General features: G+C 41.8%; 1 protein-coding gene across 2 annotated transcripts in view; it reads right to left on the bottom strand.

The window, feature by feature from the left end:
- Nucleotides 1-20,751, bottom strand: part of ar (androgen receptor) — a 58,553-nt gene that overhangs the window by 10,194 nt on the left and 27,608 nt on the right. For both annotated transcript variants that reach the window (XM_079647608.1, XM_079647609.1), the window contains exons 4-5: nt 6,490-6,768; nt 3,695-3,839 (exon numbers count right to left, since the gene is read on the bottom strand). In XM_079647608.1, coding sequence (XP_079503734.1) covers nt 3,695-3,839; nt 6,490-6,768 — 424 coding nt within the window. The remainder of the gene's footprint in view (nt 1-3,694; nt 3,840-6,489; nt 6,769-20,751) is intronic.

Genomic DNA, 20,751 nt, shown 5'->3' with positions numbered 1-20,751 from the left:
CATTATTTGTCATCAACTGTTTGCATTCTCTTTTCTGTTTCTTTAATTGTATTTATTTATTCCTCTTAATATGTAGAAATGTTAAACCTTCAGTCTAAATTAAATTATACAACATAGTCTGTTAAAATCGAGTTTAGTGCGACAGTCAGCAAATAATCATGCGTCATTGAGAGCTGCGTGATCAGTGCTTTTGCAAAATGGCTTTTTTATTTATTTTAAAATGCATGATTTATACTATAAAGATGCAATGGAATTAGTTGATTAGCAAAATATAACATTTGTGAAATATGATTAAATAAATGATTAAAGGCGCACTTCACTAAATACATCAGCAGGTTAAGTACACTGACTGTGGAGTTAATTTTGGTTGTTTATTCATTTATTTTCTATTTATTTATTTCAATCATGAAGCATTAATATACTGGTTTAGTTGTGCAGATTGTCATGCAAAATAGGTCTCAGTTGGGAGGGAACCTTGGTTCCAATATTTTGTTTCCCTTGGGACTCATTTGATGAGGGACCGTCAGCCATCTTAAAAAGGGCCACTGAAATGTTTGTCAGTCATGTTTTGATCAGCCACAGGGCACACGGGCAGCCGGTGAGTGTTTGGTTTAAAGAGCAACTTGCAGGTTTTTTTTTTTACTACATTTATGCTTAACCTTGCCTGAAAATTACAATTAAAAATGTTAATGCAGGATTTGATATGTTTTACAAGACATAAGGGCAGGAATTCAGTGGAAAAGGAGCCGTTTTGAGCTCTGCTACTTAAAACTGCTTTTTTTTAACGTCATACGTCAAACGCGTCATATTACGTCACATGGGGGAGTGAACTTTCTCGGACTCGTTCTCTGCCCAATCCGCGGTAGTAGTTTGTAGTTGGTTTGAGCGGTTGTGATTTAGTGAGCTGGTATTTTTTCGGTAGTTTTACATTGCATTTCATCATTTGTAATCATGGTGAGCTTGTGTTTGTGCAGGTTGCACAAACTCAAGCCTGTCAGGGCATCGAGTCCACAGTTTCCCTCACGGGAAAAGGACCGGAGCTAGCGTTCGTTCCTGGGTGCGTTGTGCATCCACCTCCCTGCAGCACATTCTCCGTCTCCACAGCTTTAACAAGAAGCCGTATTACATTTCTCTCCCCCCCTTCGCTGATCTCTCTCTCCCACCTTCGCTGCTCCCTCTCCCCTCCGGTACACGGCACCGCAAGAATAGTGTGGAGTTGCATTAGGTAACGCTGTGGTGGCTGTACTGCTCCAGCCGTCTCCTTTGTGTTTGTTTGTTTCCCCCTGTCTGTGTTGTGTGTGCGTGGTGGCTGTCACTCCTGGCTCCCGGCTCAACCTCCACTCACCTGCTGCAATCAGCTGTGCACCCCCCCCGACTACACACCTGCTTTCCATCAAGCCATTTACAACGGCATATCAACGGAGGCTCCACAACCTTTCTCCGCCAGATCGTCAAGTATCAGCCGTATCTCGCGTCTCCCCTCTGGTACACAGCACCGTAGTGTGGAGTTGCATTAGGTAACGCGAGATATGGCTGATACTTGCGCATTAGTTTTTGTTATGGATCAGTATCAACAGTCCTGCCAGTAACGTTACTATATTATCAATACTACTTTAGTTATAGCCTGATATATGATTGCTAACTTTACAATGTTGTGATGTGACGTTAGCTAACATGCTAACGCCGGTCACTCACTAAGACAGCTGCTCTGTTCTCCACTGGTTCTCCACACACCAAAGCTCCATTTCTCTCCGATGGCCGTTATTTTTTCTAATCCTTGGCTGCTCCTGGTCTCTTGGACGCCTAGCAGGCTCATAATTATAATCATATGCATTCGAATATATATTTTCAACCTCTTCTGTGTATAAAACTAGCATTGTGATCCATGTTTATTCATACGTTAGACCGGCCGCTCTCCTCCTTGTTTCCCCCATGTTACGTCACACGCGGGAGGTCACGTGCCGAGGCTTTTTTATGCGGAAGTGAACCTTTCTTACAAAAACAACGCCAGATGTCACTGTAGTGTATATTTCTGTATATTTTTGGGAAAATCTAGTGTATTCATCCTTTTCCTACACATTTATTCACTGGTGTCTCTAACCTGCAAGTTGCTCTTTAAATATGTGTTTATGGTGACAGACTTTCGTGGTGTATGTTTTATGTAATTTGTGTATTATGTGTTTTCTCTTAGGTTGATAACCTAACTTTGTATGGAGGAAGTTAACTTTAAAACTAACATAAAGCATAAATCCTAAACTAAAGCTGAGTGGTTACGCCCCGTGTTGTCCAACCCTTTTGGTGGGAGTAAAACCAAACACTGACCACAGAGAGTAATGCATGTGGAAAGAGCTTTAAAAGGTCTGGCACAATAACCATAATGATGTCAAAGTGATTTAATCTGTGTTATTTGGGGTTTGGAGACGCATGTTAGATTATAAACTAATACAACATTTCAATCAATTATTAAATGACTTTGATAAAGTTAAAACAACCAGCAGCATAATACAAAGCAATTCAAATTAGCTCTAAATTAACCAGCTGTGGGAAAAACACTCTAAAACATTAATAATCATAAACCAGTTATTAAATAAATACAATTCTGAAATGGGTCATAGTGCATAATGAGTACTTTTACTTGTGTCACCTAAGTATATTTTGATGCCAATACTTTTGTACTTTTACTTGTTATATAGTATATATTATTTTTACAATTTAGTATTGCTAAGTGTACCTCAGTCAAACATGTGCATAAATAATGTGATCAGAGATAGAATTTGAGGATGAAACCCTCTTTAATAGCCCCTACTGACTGAGCCACTGCCGTCACTGACTGAAGGGTTTCATGGAAAATACCATATAGGGGATTTGCGGGAAATAATTTGAGGTTCAGTGTTTGGATGTAAGGATTGAAAATCAGGAATGCTGCTGTTTCTTAGCGTCTGCCAACTTTATGGGAGTACCATACTAAATCACTAGAATCACCCTTTAATTAAAAATAAGCATATCAGTGAGATGGTACTGAACTAAGCAAAACTAAAATTATACTAAAAAACACTATTTCTTCCTCCTCTGTTACAATATATTTACAAAAACATTAAGGTAACTAAGTCATACATATGGTAACTATATAAGTTGTAATTTAAAAAGAGAAAATAATTGCATCTTGATGATTATGTCTGAATATATTTCTGCCTTTTAGATTCATTACAACTAAATCCAAACTAAAGACTGACTGCTATCCATTAATATTCCTCACTTACACTCAGTCAGACCTGAGCACTGTTTTCTGTCAGGAGTAATATTCAAAATTGAATCAGCTTCACCAGTGCTGTGAGAGTTTGACTACTGGAGACTAATGTTCCTCCCTTTAATCTCACTGTAACAGAAGAACACCTAAGGAGGAAATTGGATGAACAGGGTCCTAAAAAGCCTGCAACAATTTCTACTTCACATTCAGAAAATTCTAGAGATGTCTTTGTGTTTGAGCATGAGTAGGAAAGCAAATGAGAGGAAGATGGGGGAGAAAAAGGGGTGAAGAACTCTATTGTGTACCACAGTGGCGGTACGAAGGCACAGGCTCACTCACTGAAGGAGATGTCTTAATATGATGAGGAGCGCAGCATGTTACTCACAACCAGATAAAAAAAAAATTCAGACACTGTCATTTAACTGAATAAATCAAACGTGTACATACTCATTGAACACAAGATCCGGGGCGAAGTAAAGCATCCTGCCATTGACGTTCTTATAGGACCTCCATCCCAGGGCAAACACCATCACCCCCATCCAAGAATGCTGAATGACAGTCATTTGGTCGTCCACATGGAGATTTCTAAAACCTAAGGAGAACATTGGAATTGAGATGTGAGAAAATTCAGAATGTTCCTGAAACTGTTAAGCATCGCATCATGTTGGCTTGAATATTTATTATATTCTTAGTTACACAAACACGCAAGTATACACAACGGGCAATTTCGAGGTCACCAGAAAGGATCAAGGTCATATCCACCTGTAAAATAAGTCCATTACATTGCATTTAGCTGACGCTTTTATCCAAAGCGACTTACAATAAGTGCGTTCGACCAACAAAATACAAACTTGAAGAAAACAGAATCATATAAGCACATCAGGTTTCATAGAGCTAAAATATTTCAAGTGCTACTCAACTGGCTTTAGATAAGCCAGTCCTTTATTAGTATATAAGTGCTTTGTTAATAATTCTATCGCTCGAAGTGGAGTCGAAAGAGATGAGTTTTCAGTCTGCGCCGGAAGATGTGTAAGCTTTCTGCTGTCCTGATTTCAATGGGGAGCTCATTCCACCATTTTGGAGCCAGGATAGCAAACCCACGTGTTTTTGCTGATGGGAACTTGGGTCCCCCTTGCAGTGAGGGTGCAGCGAGCCGTTTGGCTGATGCAGAGCGGAGTGCACGCGTTGGGGTGTATGGTTTAACCATGTCCTGGATGTACGAAGGGCCAGATCCATTCGCAGCATGATACGCAAGTACCAGTGTCTTGAAGTGGATTCTAGCAGTTACCGGAAGCCAGTGAAGGGAGCGGAGGAGCGGCGTGGTGTGGGAGAATTTAGGAAGGTTGAAGACCAGACGAACCGCTGCATTCTGGATGAGCTGCAGAGGTCGGATGGCACATGCAGGTAGACCAGCCAGGAGGGAGTTGCAGTCTAGGTGTGAGATGACGAAAGCCTGAACCAGAACCTTTCTGGGTCAGCTGGCGACGTATCCTCCTGATGTTGTAAAGAGTGTATCTACAGCAGCGGGTTGTTGCAGCGATGTTTGCAGTGAAGGACAGTTTGTTATCTAGGATCACACCCAGATTCCTTGCAGTCTGAGTTGGGGAAACAATAGAGGTGCCGATGTTGATTTTTAGGTCAAGAGGGGGACAATCTTTTTTCCGGAAGGAAAAGCAGTTCAGTCTTGTCAAGGTTGAGCTTGAGGTGGTGAGCAAACATCCACCGAGAGATGTCTGCTAGACAAGCAGAGATGCGTACGACGACCTGGGTCTCTGAGCGGGGAAAGGACAGAATTAATTGGGTGTCGTCAGCGTAGCAGTGGTAGGAAAAACCATGCGGGCTAAGGACAGACCCGAGCGAGTTTGTGTACAGGGAGAAGAGGAGGGGACCGAGAAGAGAGATCTGAGGGACCCCTGTAGTTAATTGACAAGGGTCGGACTCCGACCCTCTCCAAGTAACCCTGTAGGTGCGGTCTTTGAGGTATGAGGTGAGGAGGGAAAGTGCAGAGCCTGAAACTCCAAGTTCTTGGAGAGTGCGAAGGAGGATCTGATGATTCACCGGGTCGAATGCAGCAGACAGGTCCAGAAAGATGATGACAGAGGAGAGGGAGGCTGCTTTAGCAGTGTGCAGTTCCTCAGTGACAGCAAGGTCGATAACGTATTTATCTTGACAGTCCGACTTGTGGAGTTCCCCAAGGATAGATTTTAGGGCCGCTACTTTTTGATCTCAATATTATATCAACTTGGCAGTGTCATCAGGAGGCCCACCATCTCTTTCCATACCTATGCAGATGACACACATCTTTCAGGTGGCTTGTAAATTACGCAAATAATTGATTCCTAACCTCCTAAGTCTAACTAATGTTGGTCAGTGACTCTCAAGAACAGCTGACCAGACCAGAGAAAGCAAGGAAGTTAGAGATAAAGTCATAGACATGCACATATTTGGAAAAAGCGACAATATTATCCAAGCCTTTGAATATCCAAGTGAGCACTATTCTATCAATAAGCTGGAAATAGAAGCATGACATCCGCCAGGAATTGCCCAGGTCCCTCCAAATGTTTTGTAACTAAATCAACTACCCAGTACGGACACCTTTATTGCCCTTATTTAAATCATAAGGGTCTAAAAGCTGAATCAAGTTATTTTCCCTATCCAATCAGTTCACTGACCTGAGAGCGGGAGATTGGAGGCGGGGCTTAAGGAAAAGTCAAGTGCGCATGCTCCATGGGCCCAGATACGGGTTATTTTGCTCTTGTGTCAGGCCATTTTGGCTTCATGCACCACTGAGCAACAACGGGGGTACCACCTCCAACACTGTCAGGTTCTATTTATTCATCCATGCAAAAACATACTCAATAATTGTTATTATACAGGGACGCATTTCGTGACTCAAAGTACTTCAAAAGATATAATCAGTACATTATATTTAGCTGCTTTTATCCAAAGCGACTTAAAAATAACTTCTACTGAGAGTAATTTGGGGGTTCAGTAGCTTGCTAAGGACACTACATGTTGACTGCAGGGGCTGGGGATTGAACCACTGACCCTTCAATTGATAGATGACCAATCACACCCTGAGCCAAGCCCAATAAATCAAAAATGTACTTGTACGTAAAGCGGGGCACACAGCGTTTTCACCTGACTCTGCAGTTCTGCGTTAGCGAGCAGCTGGTGAACAAAGATAAGCATTAAGAAGCTAAATAAAAACATTGTTTCAAAAAATGTAAGTAGCATCCTACCTGGCAACCCTTTTGCCCATTTGACCACTTTGACCAGCTGCCTCTCTCCCAGCTCGTTGAGGCTGGTGAGCAGGGTGGCAGCGGAGTCTGGCTGCCCGTAGTCGTGCCCTGCGTTCACCACCTCCGGTTCGATGGACTCCAGGATGTTGAGGAAGACCATCTGGGAGTTGTAGCTCAGGCCTGAAGTAGGAGCGGGGTTCTGGATGACCTCTGAGTGTTCCTGAATAGGATGATCCTCTTCTTGGTTTTTCTGTTGTCCAATCTTCTTTAGTTTACGTGCTATAAACAAAATCATGAAATCGATCAAGAAACAGTTAAGTTATTATTATCAGGTATATGCTACTTTGTCAAACAATTAGCTCATAACAATGTGACCTGGTTTTTAAACTCCAATTCACAAGGTGTTTTGCAAATGAAAATGTAACAAATTGCATATTTGATTGAATTTAAATCCAGCTGTTGTAACTGTATAGACTGCTTGAAGCCAGAATGGCTTTTTATGCCATTGACTGTAAGAAATCCATACTGCCTAACTGGGACAATTACAGCAAAAGGTTGTTTGTACAATGACAAGCTCTGGTGTTATCAGAGGAGTTTCCTTTTTTAAGAAAACACAATCACAGTCATAGATACCAGTACAATTAATATATTCATCAGCACTGAACTTTTAATCAAAAATCAAAGTACTTCTTCTCAGCTGGTTCTCATTGCTGAAAAACACAATGTAAATATACAGTATACATATTTTGAGCAGTTATTTTGTTGGTTGAACATAGGAAACTATGCAGCTAAAAATACTGTGCTGAGTTTTCATTTAATTCCACTTTCCAATCATCTGTTGGAAATGTCTCATAATGCATCTGCGGGTTTTAAGTAACCTTCAAGAGAAATATCAATTTTACCGAACAATAGCCAGACTGATATACTAATACCGTCAGATATATTAAATTATATTCCATTTGAAAGAGAACTCTCTGAACAGATGAGTCTCATCTGGAGGAAAGGCATGTGCTCATGAATGAGAGTTCGCTGTTGATGTACAGGTATACTTGGAAATTAGCCCCTCTTATTACATCGTCGCCCGGGGAGGTTTTGCAGTTTTAAAAATACCGTTTTTTTTCTTGAACCATTCATCTCAATAATCATGCATATTAACATTACATTTGTATTCCTCATGCACTGCAGAGCAAATAGGTATCAAGAGACAACAAATGCCAAATACTGAAACAAATCTGCTGCCCCCTTGAGTAATGATAAATCTGTAATTTATAACCCCACAAATGCGATTAGTCTTCAGGAAACTGCTAAATGTTAGAACCCACAAACCATTGGCATTTACATATTTTGGGTTAAACCATTGGATTATGCCAATATCTCTGTAAACGTAAAACATCGTTGCTGTTATAAACGGTTCTCTCTGAGGCTGACAGATTTTCTTTCATTCCTACCCCATTCCCCTCGAGTACGTATCACAGTATGTGTTGTACAATATCCCTTACATAGTGAGCAGTTCTGGACTGTGCTGATAACTACACGATGGGTTCAAAATGTCTGTTCGCATTTTAAAACTTCATTGTGCACCATCATGTCAACAGCTTCATTTCACTGTTAAATTAAAGGTCTCCTATTATACTATTTGTAGTCATATATTATAGGTGTTTTGCTCAGAATACCAAACAGATCACCCATTCTAGCCATGCATCATACCCCTCTACTTCAGCCCTGTTAGAGAAGTGCTGATTCTGGGTCTGTAGCTTAATGCATGTTTATGCAGGAGAATTCTACCCAGATTCCCAGCTAAATCAGAATCAGAATACTTAGTCCCACAGAGGGGAAATGTACGTTGTTACAGCAGAAATAGAGCCAAACTTAATGTTACGTAGAAAATGCTGCCGTGATGAAACGCCATGTAATGTTCCAAACCTAATCAAGGATTACTTCTGAAACAGTATGGAGCTCAAATGCTTTTTTTCTTGCGGGTTTACCACAAGGACAGTACCTTTTTATATCCGGCTTTTTTACTCATACTCTCTCCAGTGCAGGTTAGCTCTGAGTGTTAGCGATGCTTGCTAATGTAAACACAGACCATATTAATTCCAAAACATGTCGCGCATTGTTTCTGATAGCGACGTTTCTGATGGGCCGTGGGCGTAAAGCCAGCCAATATTTTAGCAATGTCGTCATGACCGCAGCAAATCTGGATCAGGTCCGTTGTAGCCCCATTTTTAGAGATGTGGATGAGGAAAAAAAGAGAGAGGGTTGTATTTACGGACACTTTGTGAGTCTCCTTTCACACCGGGGACACATATTTATGTATAAAAGACATAAAAAAGTGCATTTTGCATAATAGGGGACCTTTAAGTCTCTCCTGGAAGCAATGGGAGCAAGGTATTAGAGGGGTATAGTGTCATGTACATTAGGTACTGAATCAGAAAATAATAATTGAACAGCACCCAAATAAATGTGGTTCTTAAAAGTCTGGACTAAGACCAACAAATAACTGTTTTATTATCTTTAAGTGGTGGGGGGTGGCTCGTGTGTCCGGTCAGTGTGTGTGTTATCCGTCTGTTTGCCTTGATGATCTCACATAGTACGGGACCCTTCAGCCAAATCTCTTTGTGCATATTTATGATTGTATGCTCAAAGACCTAATGCTCTACTTTGTTTGGAAGGTGAATCTGCTCTCTACCGAGTACACTTTTAAACAGATACAAGTTACAAGTTATAGAGTTGCCAACAGTTAAACTTTAACTAAGCGTGTTTTTTTTTCATTACGGCTCTACCAGAGATTGAGTAACAGACAAATATAAATGTGTCTTTTTGCCCAACGCATTGAAGAACTAACATGTATTCTGGTCACTAGCTTTTAACCTAGTGACAGTCTCCACAGACATAATACATCTTTAAAGAGGCCATATTGTGCTTTCTGTGGTGTTCCCTTTCATGTAGTGTGTTTTTATATATGTGTGCATGTAAGTGGTCTGCAAAGGCTAAAACCTAAAGTTTCCTCCAGAGGAAGTTTCACTCTTAATTTCTTATCAATTATATAAACGTTGAGTGACCGTAAAAATCAGTGCCCTTTCCTCTCAGTTTCTGTGTAGAGAATGTTTCATTAAAACTGCAGCCTGGCTTTGCAGTTCAGCTGGATACATATTAAATATTGCCAGTTATAGAAACAACTTAAGTCTTTCTCATAAACAGCCGGGTTGAAAGACAATTGCAGATTATATATGAAAGATAATTGGCAAGTCTCACATTTTCCAAGTCTGAGCCAACGACAAACATTTGAAATAAAAATGGTTAATTAAAAACTCCGGCTTGGGATTCTTAACTGTGACACAGACAGGTTCCTGACCTTTGTAGAGTGCAGAGTAAATAGATTGGGTTGAGCTCACCTTAAAATCCCCAGGCTTGAGTTGAAGCCAATACAAAAGGGAGATTGACATTCAAACGATTCAAGCGCGGCATTTGTTGCAATCACAAATTACATTCAGACAAATTAATTCAAAGGTAATGTCCACTGTGGTCATGGCCGTATCCACCATTGAGGTCACCGAGGTCCGGACCTCGGTAATTTTTTTCGAGCTGTGTATTTAACAAAACTTGTGAAATAGGCCTAATACTAAACGGGGTATTTTGTAGTACTTCCATTTACTGCCAATGGGGGCGCTGCATAACTACTTAGCCTCGATTAAAGCAAACAGAAGAAGACGACATGTATCAACAAACCACCGCAGCCCGGGCCCTTTCTCATTTCATCAAATCCCCCTCCTCGACCCTCCGGTAGTGACCCGGATATGAATTTCAGCGTGCCATGTTGAGGGACATCTCATTTCTCGAAATGCACTTCGAAGACCGAGGATCGAGCGTCGAGGAGGCTCTCTGGAGGAGCTATAACCGAGGATACACTGATGGGTCCTCCATGGCTCCTTCGCGGATGCATTTCCGGGAACAGAGATGTTTCAAAGAGTCGTGACGCACGGCCGGACTTATCTCAGCCAATGACAGCCAGAGGTCGCGTTAACCGAATATATTCCGTCTATGATGGATTTTTTTTAACAATGACGGAAAAATCTGAACACCAGGGCAGGGCTGCGGTGTTATGCCGTTATGTCGTTTCCAGACCTAACTTTGCCGTACAAATCATTGAAATGTCTGGGAGTTTTTGCTTTACGCTGTTGCGTGCTCCCGCGAGGTGCAGTGGGCATGCATAACACCGGTGTTGTGCCAAATTATGCACTCCCGGCGTGAAATGCACCCCTTGTCACGAGAACGCGCATTTGAAAATGATACGTTTACACCTTAAAACGATGCTTAAAACGAAAAGTAAACGTCCAGGGTTTTTTAATGGTAATTGCAGTCGTTTAGTGGTAGGCTAGCAAGTCATGATTATTGTGTTTAGACTTTTCGCTCCGTATTTTGATGGTTGGGGTGTTGCAATATACGTTGGTCAGGGGGTGTGACGCTGACACATTATTTGTTGACGCACAGGTGGCCCGAGGGGACGACATGAGCCGAGGGATCAGCTACCACTAAACGACTCACAGTCTGAAAATGACCATTGAAAAAACCTGAACGTTTACCTTTCGTTTTAAGGTCTAAACGTTTCATTTAGAAATGTGCGTTCCCGTGACACGGGGCGCATTTCACGGTGGGGGTGCATAATTTGACACAACACCGGCGCTAACAGTTCACAACCCCCCCCACCCATTAAGGGCTTTGTAGGCGAGAAGAAGAATTTTAAATTCTATCCTGTGTTCTATAGGGAGCCAGTGTAAGGCAGCCAGAACAGGAGTAATGTGTTCCCTTTTCCTAACTCTGGTTAGTACACGAGCTGCAGCATTTTGAATCAGCTGAAGCGACTTGACTGACTTCTTGGTACACCCTGATAATAAGGAGTTACAATAATCCAGCCTTGAAGTAACAAATGCATGGACTAGTTTCTCTGCATCGTTTTGAGGCAAGATATGCCTGATTTTTGCAATGTTACGTAGATGGAAGTAGGCGGTCCTTGAAATTGATTTTATGTGGGCGTTAAAGGATAAATCCTGATCAAATATAACACCAAGATTCCTTACAGTCTCACTGGAGGCCAAATTAATGCCATCCATAGTTAATATATCTTTAGATAATTTGTTTCGTAGATTCTTCGGGCCAAGTACAATAACTTCAGTTTTGGTCGTGTTTAACATCAAAAAATTTAAGGTCATCCACGTTTTTAAGTCCTTGAGGCAGTCTTGAATTTTATTGAGATGATTAATTTCATCAGGCTTGATTGATAAATATAGTTGAGTATCATCCGCATAACAATGAAAGTTTACAGAATGATTCCTTATAATATTGCCTAACGGAAGCATATATAGGGTGAACAAAATAGGTCCAAGCACTGAGCCCTGTGGCACTCCATGGCTAACTTTGGTTTGCATGGAAGATTCATCGTTGACACGTACAAACTGAGAGCGTTCAGATAGATAGGACCTAAACCAGCCTAATGCAGTTCCCTGTATGCCAACTAAGTGCTCTAGTCTTTGCAATAGGATATCATGGTCGATAGTATCAAATGCAGCACTAAGATCGAGCAAGACAAGAATAGAGACAAGTCCCTTGTCAGAGGCTATTAGAATGTCATTTGTGACTTTAACCAGAGCTGTCTCTGTGCTATGTTGTGTTCTAAAGCCAGACTGAAAATCTTCAAATAAATCATAGTTTTTTAAGTAATCACACAGCTGTTTTGCGACTGCTTTCTCAAGAATCTTTGAGAGGAACGGAAGATTAGAAATAGGTCTATAGTTGGCTAAAACCTCTGGATCGAGGTTGTGCTTTTTAAGAAGCGGTTTTATCACTGCTACTTTGAATGATTGTGGAACATAGCCTGATAATAAAGACATATTCATAATATTTAATAAAGAAGTGCTAATTAATGGAAAAACTTCTTTTAACAGCTTAGTTGGAATCGGGTCTAAGATACACGTTGATGGTTTAGAAGAGAGAATCATTGAATTTAATTGTTCAAGGTTTATGGCTGAAAAGCATTCTAGTTTACTATCTAGTGTAATATTAGAACTTACGTTTCCGGGAGCTGTTGATAACACTATACTGGTTAAAGGCAAGAGGTCATTGATTTTGTTTCTAAGAGTAACAATTTTATCGTTAAAAAAGCACATAAAATCATTACTACTGAGTGCTATGGGAATAGAAGGCTCAGTCGAGCTGTGGCTCTCTGTCAGCCTGGCTACAGTGCTGAAAATAAATCTTGCATTATTCTTATTCTCATCTATTAATGAAGAGGAGTAGGCTGCTCTCGCTTTACGCAGTGCTTTCTTATATTCATTGAGTGTAATATGCCAAATTAAACGAGATTCTTCAAGTTTAGTGGAACGCCATATCCTTTCAAGTTGTCTCGACTTTTGCTTTATTTTGCGGGTTTCGGCATTATGCCATGGAGCTAATCTATGTTGTTTTATTTTCTTCTTTTTCAAAGGAGCAACAGAGTCTAATTTTATTCGCAGCGCATCTGTAGCACTATCAACAACATGATCAATTTGGGGTGGTGTACATTTTGTATAAGTTTCTTCCCCTACATGCAGATATGCTATCGAGTTAAGTATTGGTGGAATCTCTTCCTTAAATTTGGCTATAGCACTAACAGATAGGTTTCCGCTGCAGGAGCTTTTGGCTAATGCTTTGTAGTCTAGTAACAGTACTTCAAAAGTTACTAAGAAATGGTCGGATAAAGCAGGATTATGCGGTTCGACTAATAGTTGCTCAATTTCAATACCATAAGTCAGAACAAGGTCAAGAGTGTGATTATAGCAGTGGGTTGGTTTATTTACACTCTGACAGAAACCAACAGAATTTAATATAGAGTTAAATGCAACAGTAAGGCTATTTTTATCATCGTCAACATGAATATTAAAGTCACCTACGATAATTACTTTATCTGTTTTAAGAACCAAAGCTGATAAAAACTCAGAGAATTCTGATAAGAATTCTGAATAAGGACCTGGTGCACGGTACACTGTAACAAATAAGATTGGCTGCAAAGTTTTCCAGGTCGGATGCGTAAGACTGAAAATGAGGCTTTCAAAGGAGGTATAATTTAATTTTTGTTTAGTATTGATAAGTAAACTTGAGTCAAAGATTGCTGCAACTCCACCTCCTCGGCCCGTGCCTCGGGCAATATGAGTATTGATATGGCTGGGTGGAGTGGCCTCATTTATGCTGACATATTCTTCATGTCTCAACCAAGTTTCAGTGAGACAGCATATATCAATATTATAATCTGATATTAAATCATTTACCAGTATTGCTTTAGATGCTAGAGATCTTATGTTTAAGAGACCACATTTAATCTTCCTGTTTTGTTGCACTGTAGTAGTTGTTACATTTACTTTTATTAGGTTATTATGTATGACACCTGTATTAGGTTTTACCTTAAATTGTCCTTGGGCAGACACACACACCGTTAATATTGGGTATTTTATTGGGTTCGGGATTCCTATGGATGACTGCCTAGGAGAGAGCGCAGAGAAGCGTGTAAGACTGCGACTCTGCCTCCTGGTCTCAACTCCAGTTTGTCATGGATTAAGTCCACAGAGCCCTGAAATGTTTGCCGAAATGAGATTTGCACCTTCCAAAGTAGGATGAGTGCCGTCTCTCTTAATCAGACCAGGTTTTCCCCAGAAGGCTGTCCAATTATTCACGAAGCCCACATTGTTTGCTGGGCACCACCAAGACAACCAGCGCTGAAATGATGACATGCGGCTATACATGTCATCATTGATCAGATTGGGGAGGGGACCAGAGAAGATTACGGTGTCCGACATTGTTTTAGCATAACTACACACCGACGCCACATTAAGTTTGGTGCATTCTGATTGGCGTAAACGAACATCATTAACACCGACGTGAATAACAATCCTACTGTATTTACGTTTATTTTTAGCCAGCAGTTTAAGATGCGCCTCAACGTCGCCCGCTCTGGCCCCCGGAATGCATGTGACTGTGGACGCTTCGGTCTCTAAATTCACGTGTCTCATAATAGAGCTACCAATAACCAGAGTTGGCTTCTCAGCGGGTGTCTCGCTGAGTGGGGAATATCTGTTAGATACGTGAACGGGTTGGTGGGGACCTGCGGGTTTCGCGTTATGCCCCTTCTGAACAGTCACCCATTCTCCCTGCTGCTCGGGAGTTGCCGGGGGACGGCTAAGAGGAGCTACCTTTTGCCGGTCCGCACCGGCTAACATGGGCTTTACTGTAGCTGAGTTATTTTCTAAGATGCGGAGCCGGGCTTCTATGGCTATGATTCCCGCCTCCAACCTAACAACTATACTACATTTAACACATGTATCGGTACCAGTAAAGGAGGTAGGGGAGTAACCAAACATGAGACAGTTAGAGCAAGAAATAGCACCCGAGGGTGGGGAAAGAGCCATGGCTAGCTATCAAGCTAAAGTAGCTACCGTTAGCAAACCCGAAAAGAGTGTAGGCAACTGTGGAGTTACAGTCGCTAAGAGAAGGAGAGTTTGTGAGTGCTTAAGCTGTAGTAACGTGTGATTACAACGTCAGGCAGTTGCCGTGATCAAGAGTTTTAAAACGATCGATTAAGTTAAGATAATAAGCTATCAGCAACAGAATAGGCACACAGGATACCCGGAGATGATAACAACAACCGGAAGTTACAACATGCTTACCGCAATAGTGGTCCGTGTAGAAACAACAGGAGTCTGCATGACCTAGGACCTTAGGAGCTGTAGGTGCGTGTGGTACAGATGCGTGTGGTACAGTGTGTGCGTAGATGCAGCGGACAGACAGGTCTTAGTTGGTTTGGTGTCCCCTGCTTACTTTTAATACTGGTAAATAAAACTTTTGGCCCGTAATTTATTTCCCTCATTGTAGCGACCAGAGAGGGGGGGCGATATATCCAGTCTGATAGTGTTACGTTATTATGAGAGTGCTCTGATTCTGAAAGTGTGTGTGTGTGTGTGTGTGTGTGTGTGTGTGTGTGTGTGTGTGTGTGTGTGTGTGTGTGTGTGTGTGTGTGTGTGTGTGTGTGTGTGTGTGTGTGTGTGTGTGTGTGTGTGTGTGTGTGTGTGTGTGTGTGTGTGTGTGTGTGTGTGTGTGTGTGTGTGTGTGTGTGTGTGTGTGTGTGTGTGTGTGTGTGTGTGTGTGTGTGTCGCATTATACCGCACTGTGAATGAATTAAAAGTAAATATATAAGTCGTCATGAACACATCTGGCCATCAGACAGAGGGCTGCTGTGCCTCCTGTCATCATTAATGGACGTCTCTTTAAAATGACCGCTCAGAGGAGAGGAGTTCTCATTACACTAACCGCCTGCTGCTTCCCCTCCTCGGCTCCTCCGCTGGCATCTCCTGTGGGCGGGACTAAGTCTCGAGGATAGGAGTCGAGGAGAGGAGTTAGAGAAATGAGAAAGGGCCCCGGACTTGAACCTGAGCAGCGGAGGAGTGATGAGGTATCTAGAGATCTGAGTCCAGCGGGCTGCTTGTGCTTCTGTTCTCCAGGGAGGAGAGCTCCAGAGGCTAAACTTTAGTTTAAATTGCGTGAATAAACTAGCTAGAGAGCTAAAGTTAATTACATTCATCCAATGTCAGAAGGATTACCTTTTAACACACGTTGTAATGCTTTTCTTTCATTTCAATTTGAGTAAAACATTGAAGATATAACATTGTATTGTTTTCTTTTTAAACTGACTCAGATATAATGAAAACACTTTGTTAGTCGAAGCTCAGCGTTGGTAAGGACGAGACAGGACAGGCAGAGAGAAAGAGAAAGTGATGGAAGTCAGGAGGAACTGCAGGTACAGTCACACAAAGGAATGTAGGCTTAATAACCCCACCTATCTATCTATAACTTGGTCTTCATTTACAATATAGACAATAGGCATAATTTTTAAACAACATACATCTATTATGATGTCATAATAACATACAATTGTATAAAACACAATTTGCTTACATCTTTGTTCTCTTTTGAGAATCAAACAAAACAGATTTAAATAAAAAAAAAAAATGCAAACAAATGAAATGAACTAAATGGCTGAATTGCTTTTGATTCACTGGCAGGAGCGACATGCAGCCAGAGTAAAAAGTGAACAATGAGGGAGAGATTGAACAAAGAGAAAGAGTAGAGGACAGAGAGAGTAATGAACAGGAAGAAGACGGAGAGACTCAAGAAGATGGAAGAGAGGCTCCAGGTTATGGAAAGGAGAGAGACATGGAAAAGGAATGTTGACAATGTTTTGTGATCATTTTAGCTCTTCTGCATGTTCAGATCATTAATAGTAACAATCAACTGATTCTCATGTATTAGATTTTCAAAAATAATTTATGCTGACATTGTCAGCCCACTAACATGGTTTGAAATCAATATATTATCCCATTTGTGATATATATTCTCACATTTTTGGCCTTGTTGATATGTCATTACCCGTCTCATCACCATTATAATCACCATCTTTATCCTAACCTTCTTTGTAGGTGCCAGGAGGGACTAGATTGTCTCGACAGTCAGTTTAGTATTTTTTTCCTCACTTCTTGAGACGCCTTTGTAATATGTGCCTCTGCAGATCCCACTTTACTCACTTTGGTGTCCAGGTTGTCACTGTCATTACATCATTAGCACAGATGTGAGGAGTGTTTCTGGGTGTGAGGGAGCAGAGAGGCTGGAGAGAGAGTCACATGTCACTTCATTGTTCATAAATGATCTCTCTTTTCTTAATACTAATACTTTTAATGCCGACTTCAAGGATAGGTTAATCTGTTGAATTTTGACCAAAAAAGTAAATATGAAATGCAAGAATATTTTCTTGGAACCAATAATTGTAGTTTCTCTGAAAAATGCAAAACACTTGTTTCTCCAGTGACATATTTTTGGAAAGCTAGGGCCATTAAGTCTTAATTACGGTTCTTTATTCAACATAGCACTAAACTAGGACAGTTGATATTGAATTTTTACCCAGCCCTGAGTTATTGTTATTATTTAAAGAAATATGCATAAAAACACTAATCTGTATACGGTAAGAGTTTTTACATGAGACATGATGGTTTTTAAAGTAGAATTCTTACAATATCCCCTTAAATCTTTATTAAAAATGTTATATAATATAATGAGTATAAGGATATTACTCTATGGTTGCACTTTATATTCAACAAGCTCTCTCCATTATTACTACATAAACACATTTGTACACTAATATCACACTGACTGATTACCAATACCCTGTTATAATGCCAAAGAAGAATAGATCATTTTAAATGTAATGATGTTAGCGGACAAAACACTAATTGGCAAATCATTCTATGTTTATTTTTTTTATCCAGTTATTTAATAAGTGCAATAAACCATGAAGATACAAACTCAGAACAGCAATAAACATGCAGGTAGCTACAAACAGGCCAAACTATTGTAAGGCCTGTTGCATTAGTTTCATATGAGCTAAAACCCTATATTACAGGTTATTTTTCATTGATTTAAAAAAAAAAAATGTAAAGGTTGAACAGCCATATATGTTGTGGTTTTGTGTAGCTGTGTAACTCTAGCATGCTAAACAATGTATAGTAATGTGAACTGTTCCTGTAACCTTTTAATTTGTAAAATCAAATCAAAATAAAGCTTACTCATCACCAGTGGCGTTTTCTCCTGGAGGCCAAGGGAAGCCAGGCTTCCCCTGTTTTCTCGGATTGTAGTTATAATTTTAATAAATAAATAAAAACACTTCGTTTAGTTTCGGAAATTCTTTGTTCTGTGTTGCTGCCGGCCCGTCTCTCCCCCATTCTCATTGAGTATTTTACAAAGAGTGAAACAGCGCCCCTCTAGATGTTATGGTGAAACAGTAGATTGCACTCTCTGTTGCGAGAGTAGGCCAGCCGAAATGTGCTTCCCTTGGTGAAAAAGAATGGAGGGATTGATCAATCAGATGAGGCTCACGTCATGCCCCTGCCAACCTGTGATTGGTCAGGGCCATGCCAAGGGAAGCCAGAGGCGGCTGGCTTCCCTTGCCTCACAATCCAATCAAATCGCATCAACTTAGTGGTGCAGTGACGCGTCCCAAAAAGCGGAAGTAAGCTGCGCTCGGTTTCCCTCGACAAAAAGCAATGGGATTTCTCCATAGGATTTTGGAAAATGTAAACGAACCTGTTAGGTAAATGCAGGTTTTGTTCAGTCGGATAATATCCACATGTCTACCCTACTTTTATAATTTTCGAATCATAAATCTAATCGATAGAAGATAGATAGCGTCACTCATGGGCACGGGAAGGGGGGGGCTGAGGGTGCTGCAGCACCCCCTAGCGGCAGGCAGGGGGTGTTACAGAATGGTTTAGGCTAGGTTGCAGCTCCACCCTGTGGACGTATTGTGCCTGTGTTATATATATATCTGCCTCACGTGACTCTAGCCCAGTTGTATGATTACCTGCTTAATGTGAATACACGGCGTTGAGACACAGCCTGATTTGCCTTGTTTATTAATGCACCTACATCTACAAACATGGTGTCAGAAGCTCAAATAGGACCCAGCTGTGGATTGCATGCTACTGTTCGTCGCTGAGACGGCGTGCATTTATTTGTTTTGGTGAGGTTTAGCAGTTTCAGTTAGCCTGTTAGCATTAGCGTCACGTTGGAACAATGGCATCCAGCATCCCACCTCCGGAGCCTATGAAGATGGCGGGGGACATCCACGGCAACTGGGTGAGCTTTCGAGCAGAATTTGAGGATTATCTGCTTGCGACCGGGCTCAGCGAGAAAGAAAAGCCGGTACAAGCAGCTGCGCTAAGGAGGCTAATGGGGAACGACTGCCGCCATGTTTACAAACACAACCTGGGACTCACCGCGGACCAACAAAAGGATGCGGGTGATATACTGGTGGCACTGGAGCAATACTTCACGCCCGCAAAGAACGTAATCTTTGAGAGGTACGTTTTTGGCAACCTTAAACAAGAGGATGGAGAGCTCTTGGATGCGTTTGCTACCAGGCTGAGGGAAAAGGCTGCCTCTTGTGAATATGGAGCTTTAAAAGATGAACTCATAAGGGACAGGCTTGTTCTCGGGATAACTGACGAGGGTGCTAGACGTCGTTTACTAAGGGAAAAGGACCTTAAATTGGACGAGGCCATTAAAATTTGCCGTGCAGCCGAGGTCATGGACAGCAAGTTAAAAACCATGTCACTGGGCAGCTCTGGACCTGGAGACAGCGTTAATGCCACACAAGGACAGCGATATGGACGGAGGTCTGCCAGCAGGCCATCCGAGTCCACCAACACATCTGCACAACCACAGAGCATGAGAGACGCTGGCGAATGCAAGTACTGTGGCACACGGCACAAGCGTGGGCGGGACCTGTGCCCTGCTTTTGGTAAATCGTGCCGCTCGTGTGGCACTGCTAACCATTTTGCAAAAGTATGCATGAAAAGAGGCCAGCAGGCACGCCAGTTGAATGCTGTGGATGACCCGTTGCCAGGGGAACTGGAGGACAGCGATGAGAGAGACGTGTACACAGCGGAGAGCGTGGGGGCTGTGAACACTCAAGGTAAAAAGTGGTTTGTCAACCTGCCACTGCAAAGTGGGGTTCAGAGGTGCCAGCTCGACTCTGGAGCCACTTGCAATGTGATGAGCATCAAGGACAAGACGAGACTGGCGTCTAGAACGCCTCTTCTGAAGAGTCTCACCAGATTAAAACTATACAACAGTGAGTGGATGAGCTCATTAGGTGTGTACAGCACACAATGCGTCATTAGGGGTAAGACGCACAGACTGGACTTTGAGATCGTGCATACTGGCCAGAGGCCCTTGCTTTCGGGTGAGACATGTGAGAGACTTGGTCTGATACGCTTCACCATTCCTGAGGAGCTGAATAAGGTGGAGCACTGCAGGAAGGGAGACCTGACCAAGGAGTGTCTTGTCAGCACCTACCACGACGTGTTCACCAGCCCTGTTGAGTCTCTGCCTGGTGATATTCACTTTGAGCTGGACAGCACTGTGACACCGGTGCAGTGTGCTCCCAGGAACGTTCCAGTGGCCCTCAAGGCAGCTGTTAAGGCTCAGCTTGATCGATATGAAGAGGAGGGACACTTGACCACAGTCACTCAACCCACGGACTGGATTAGCAATCTAGTCATAGTAAAAAAGCCAGACAAATTGAGACTATGCATTGACCCGAAGCATCTCAACCGTGCTCTGAAACGGTCCCACTACCTTATGCCCACTTTAGATGACGTGTTGTATAAGCTGCCAAAGGCACGTATA

Source organism: Notothenia rossii (genome assembly GCF_949606895.1).
Source record: "Notothenia rossii genome assembly, chromosome: 9".
In the NCBI taxonomy this organism is placed as follows: Eukaryota; Metazoa; Chordata; class Actinopteri; order Perciformes; family Nototheniidae; genus Notothenia; species Notothenia rossii.
Note: the sequence above shows the minus strand (reverse complement) of the source record. Positions and strands in the feature narration are given on the sequence as shown.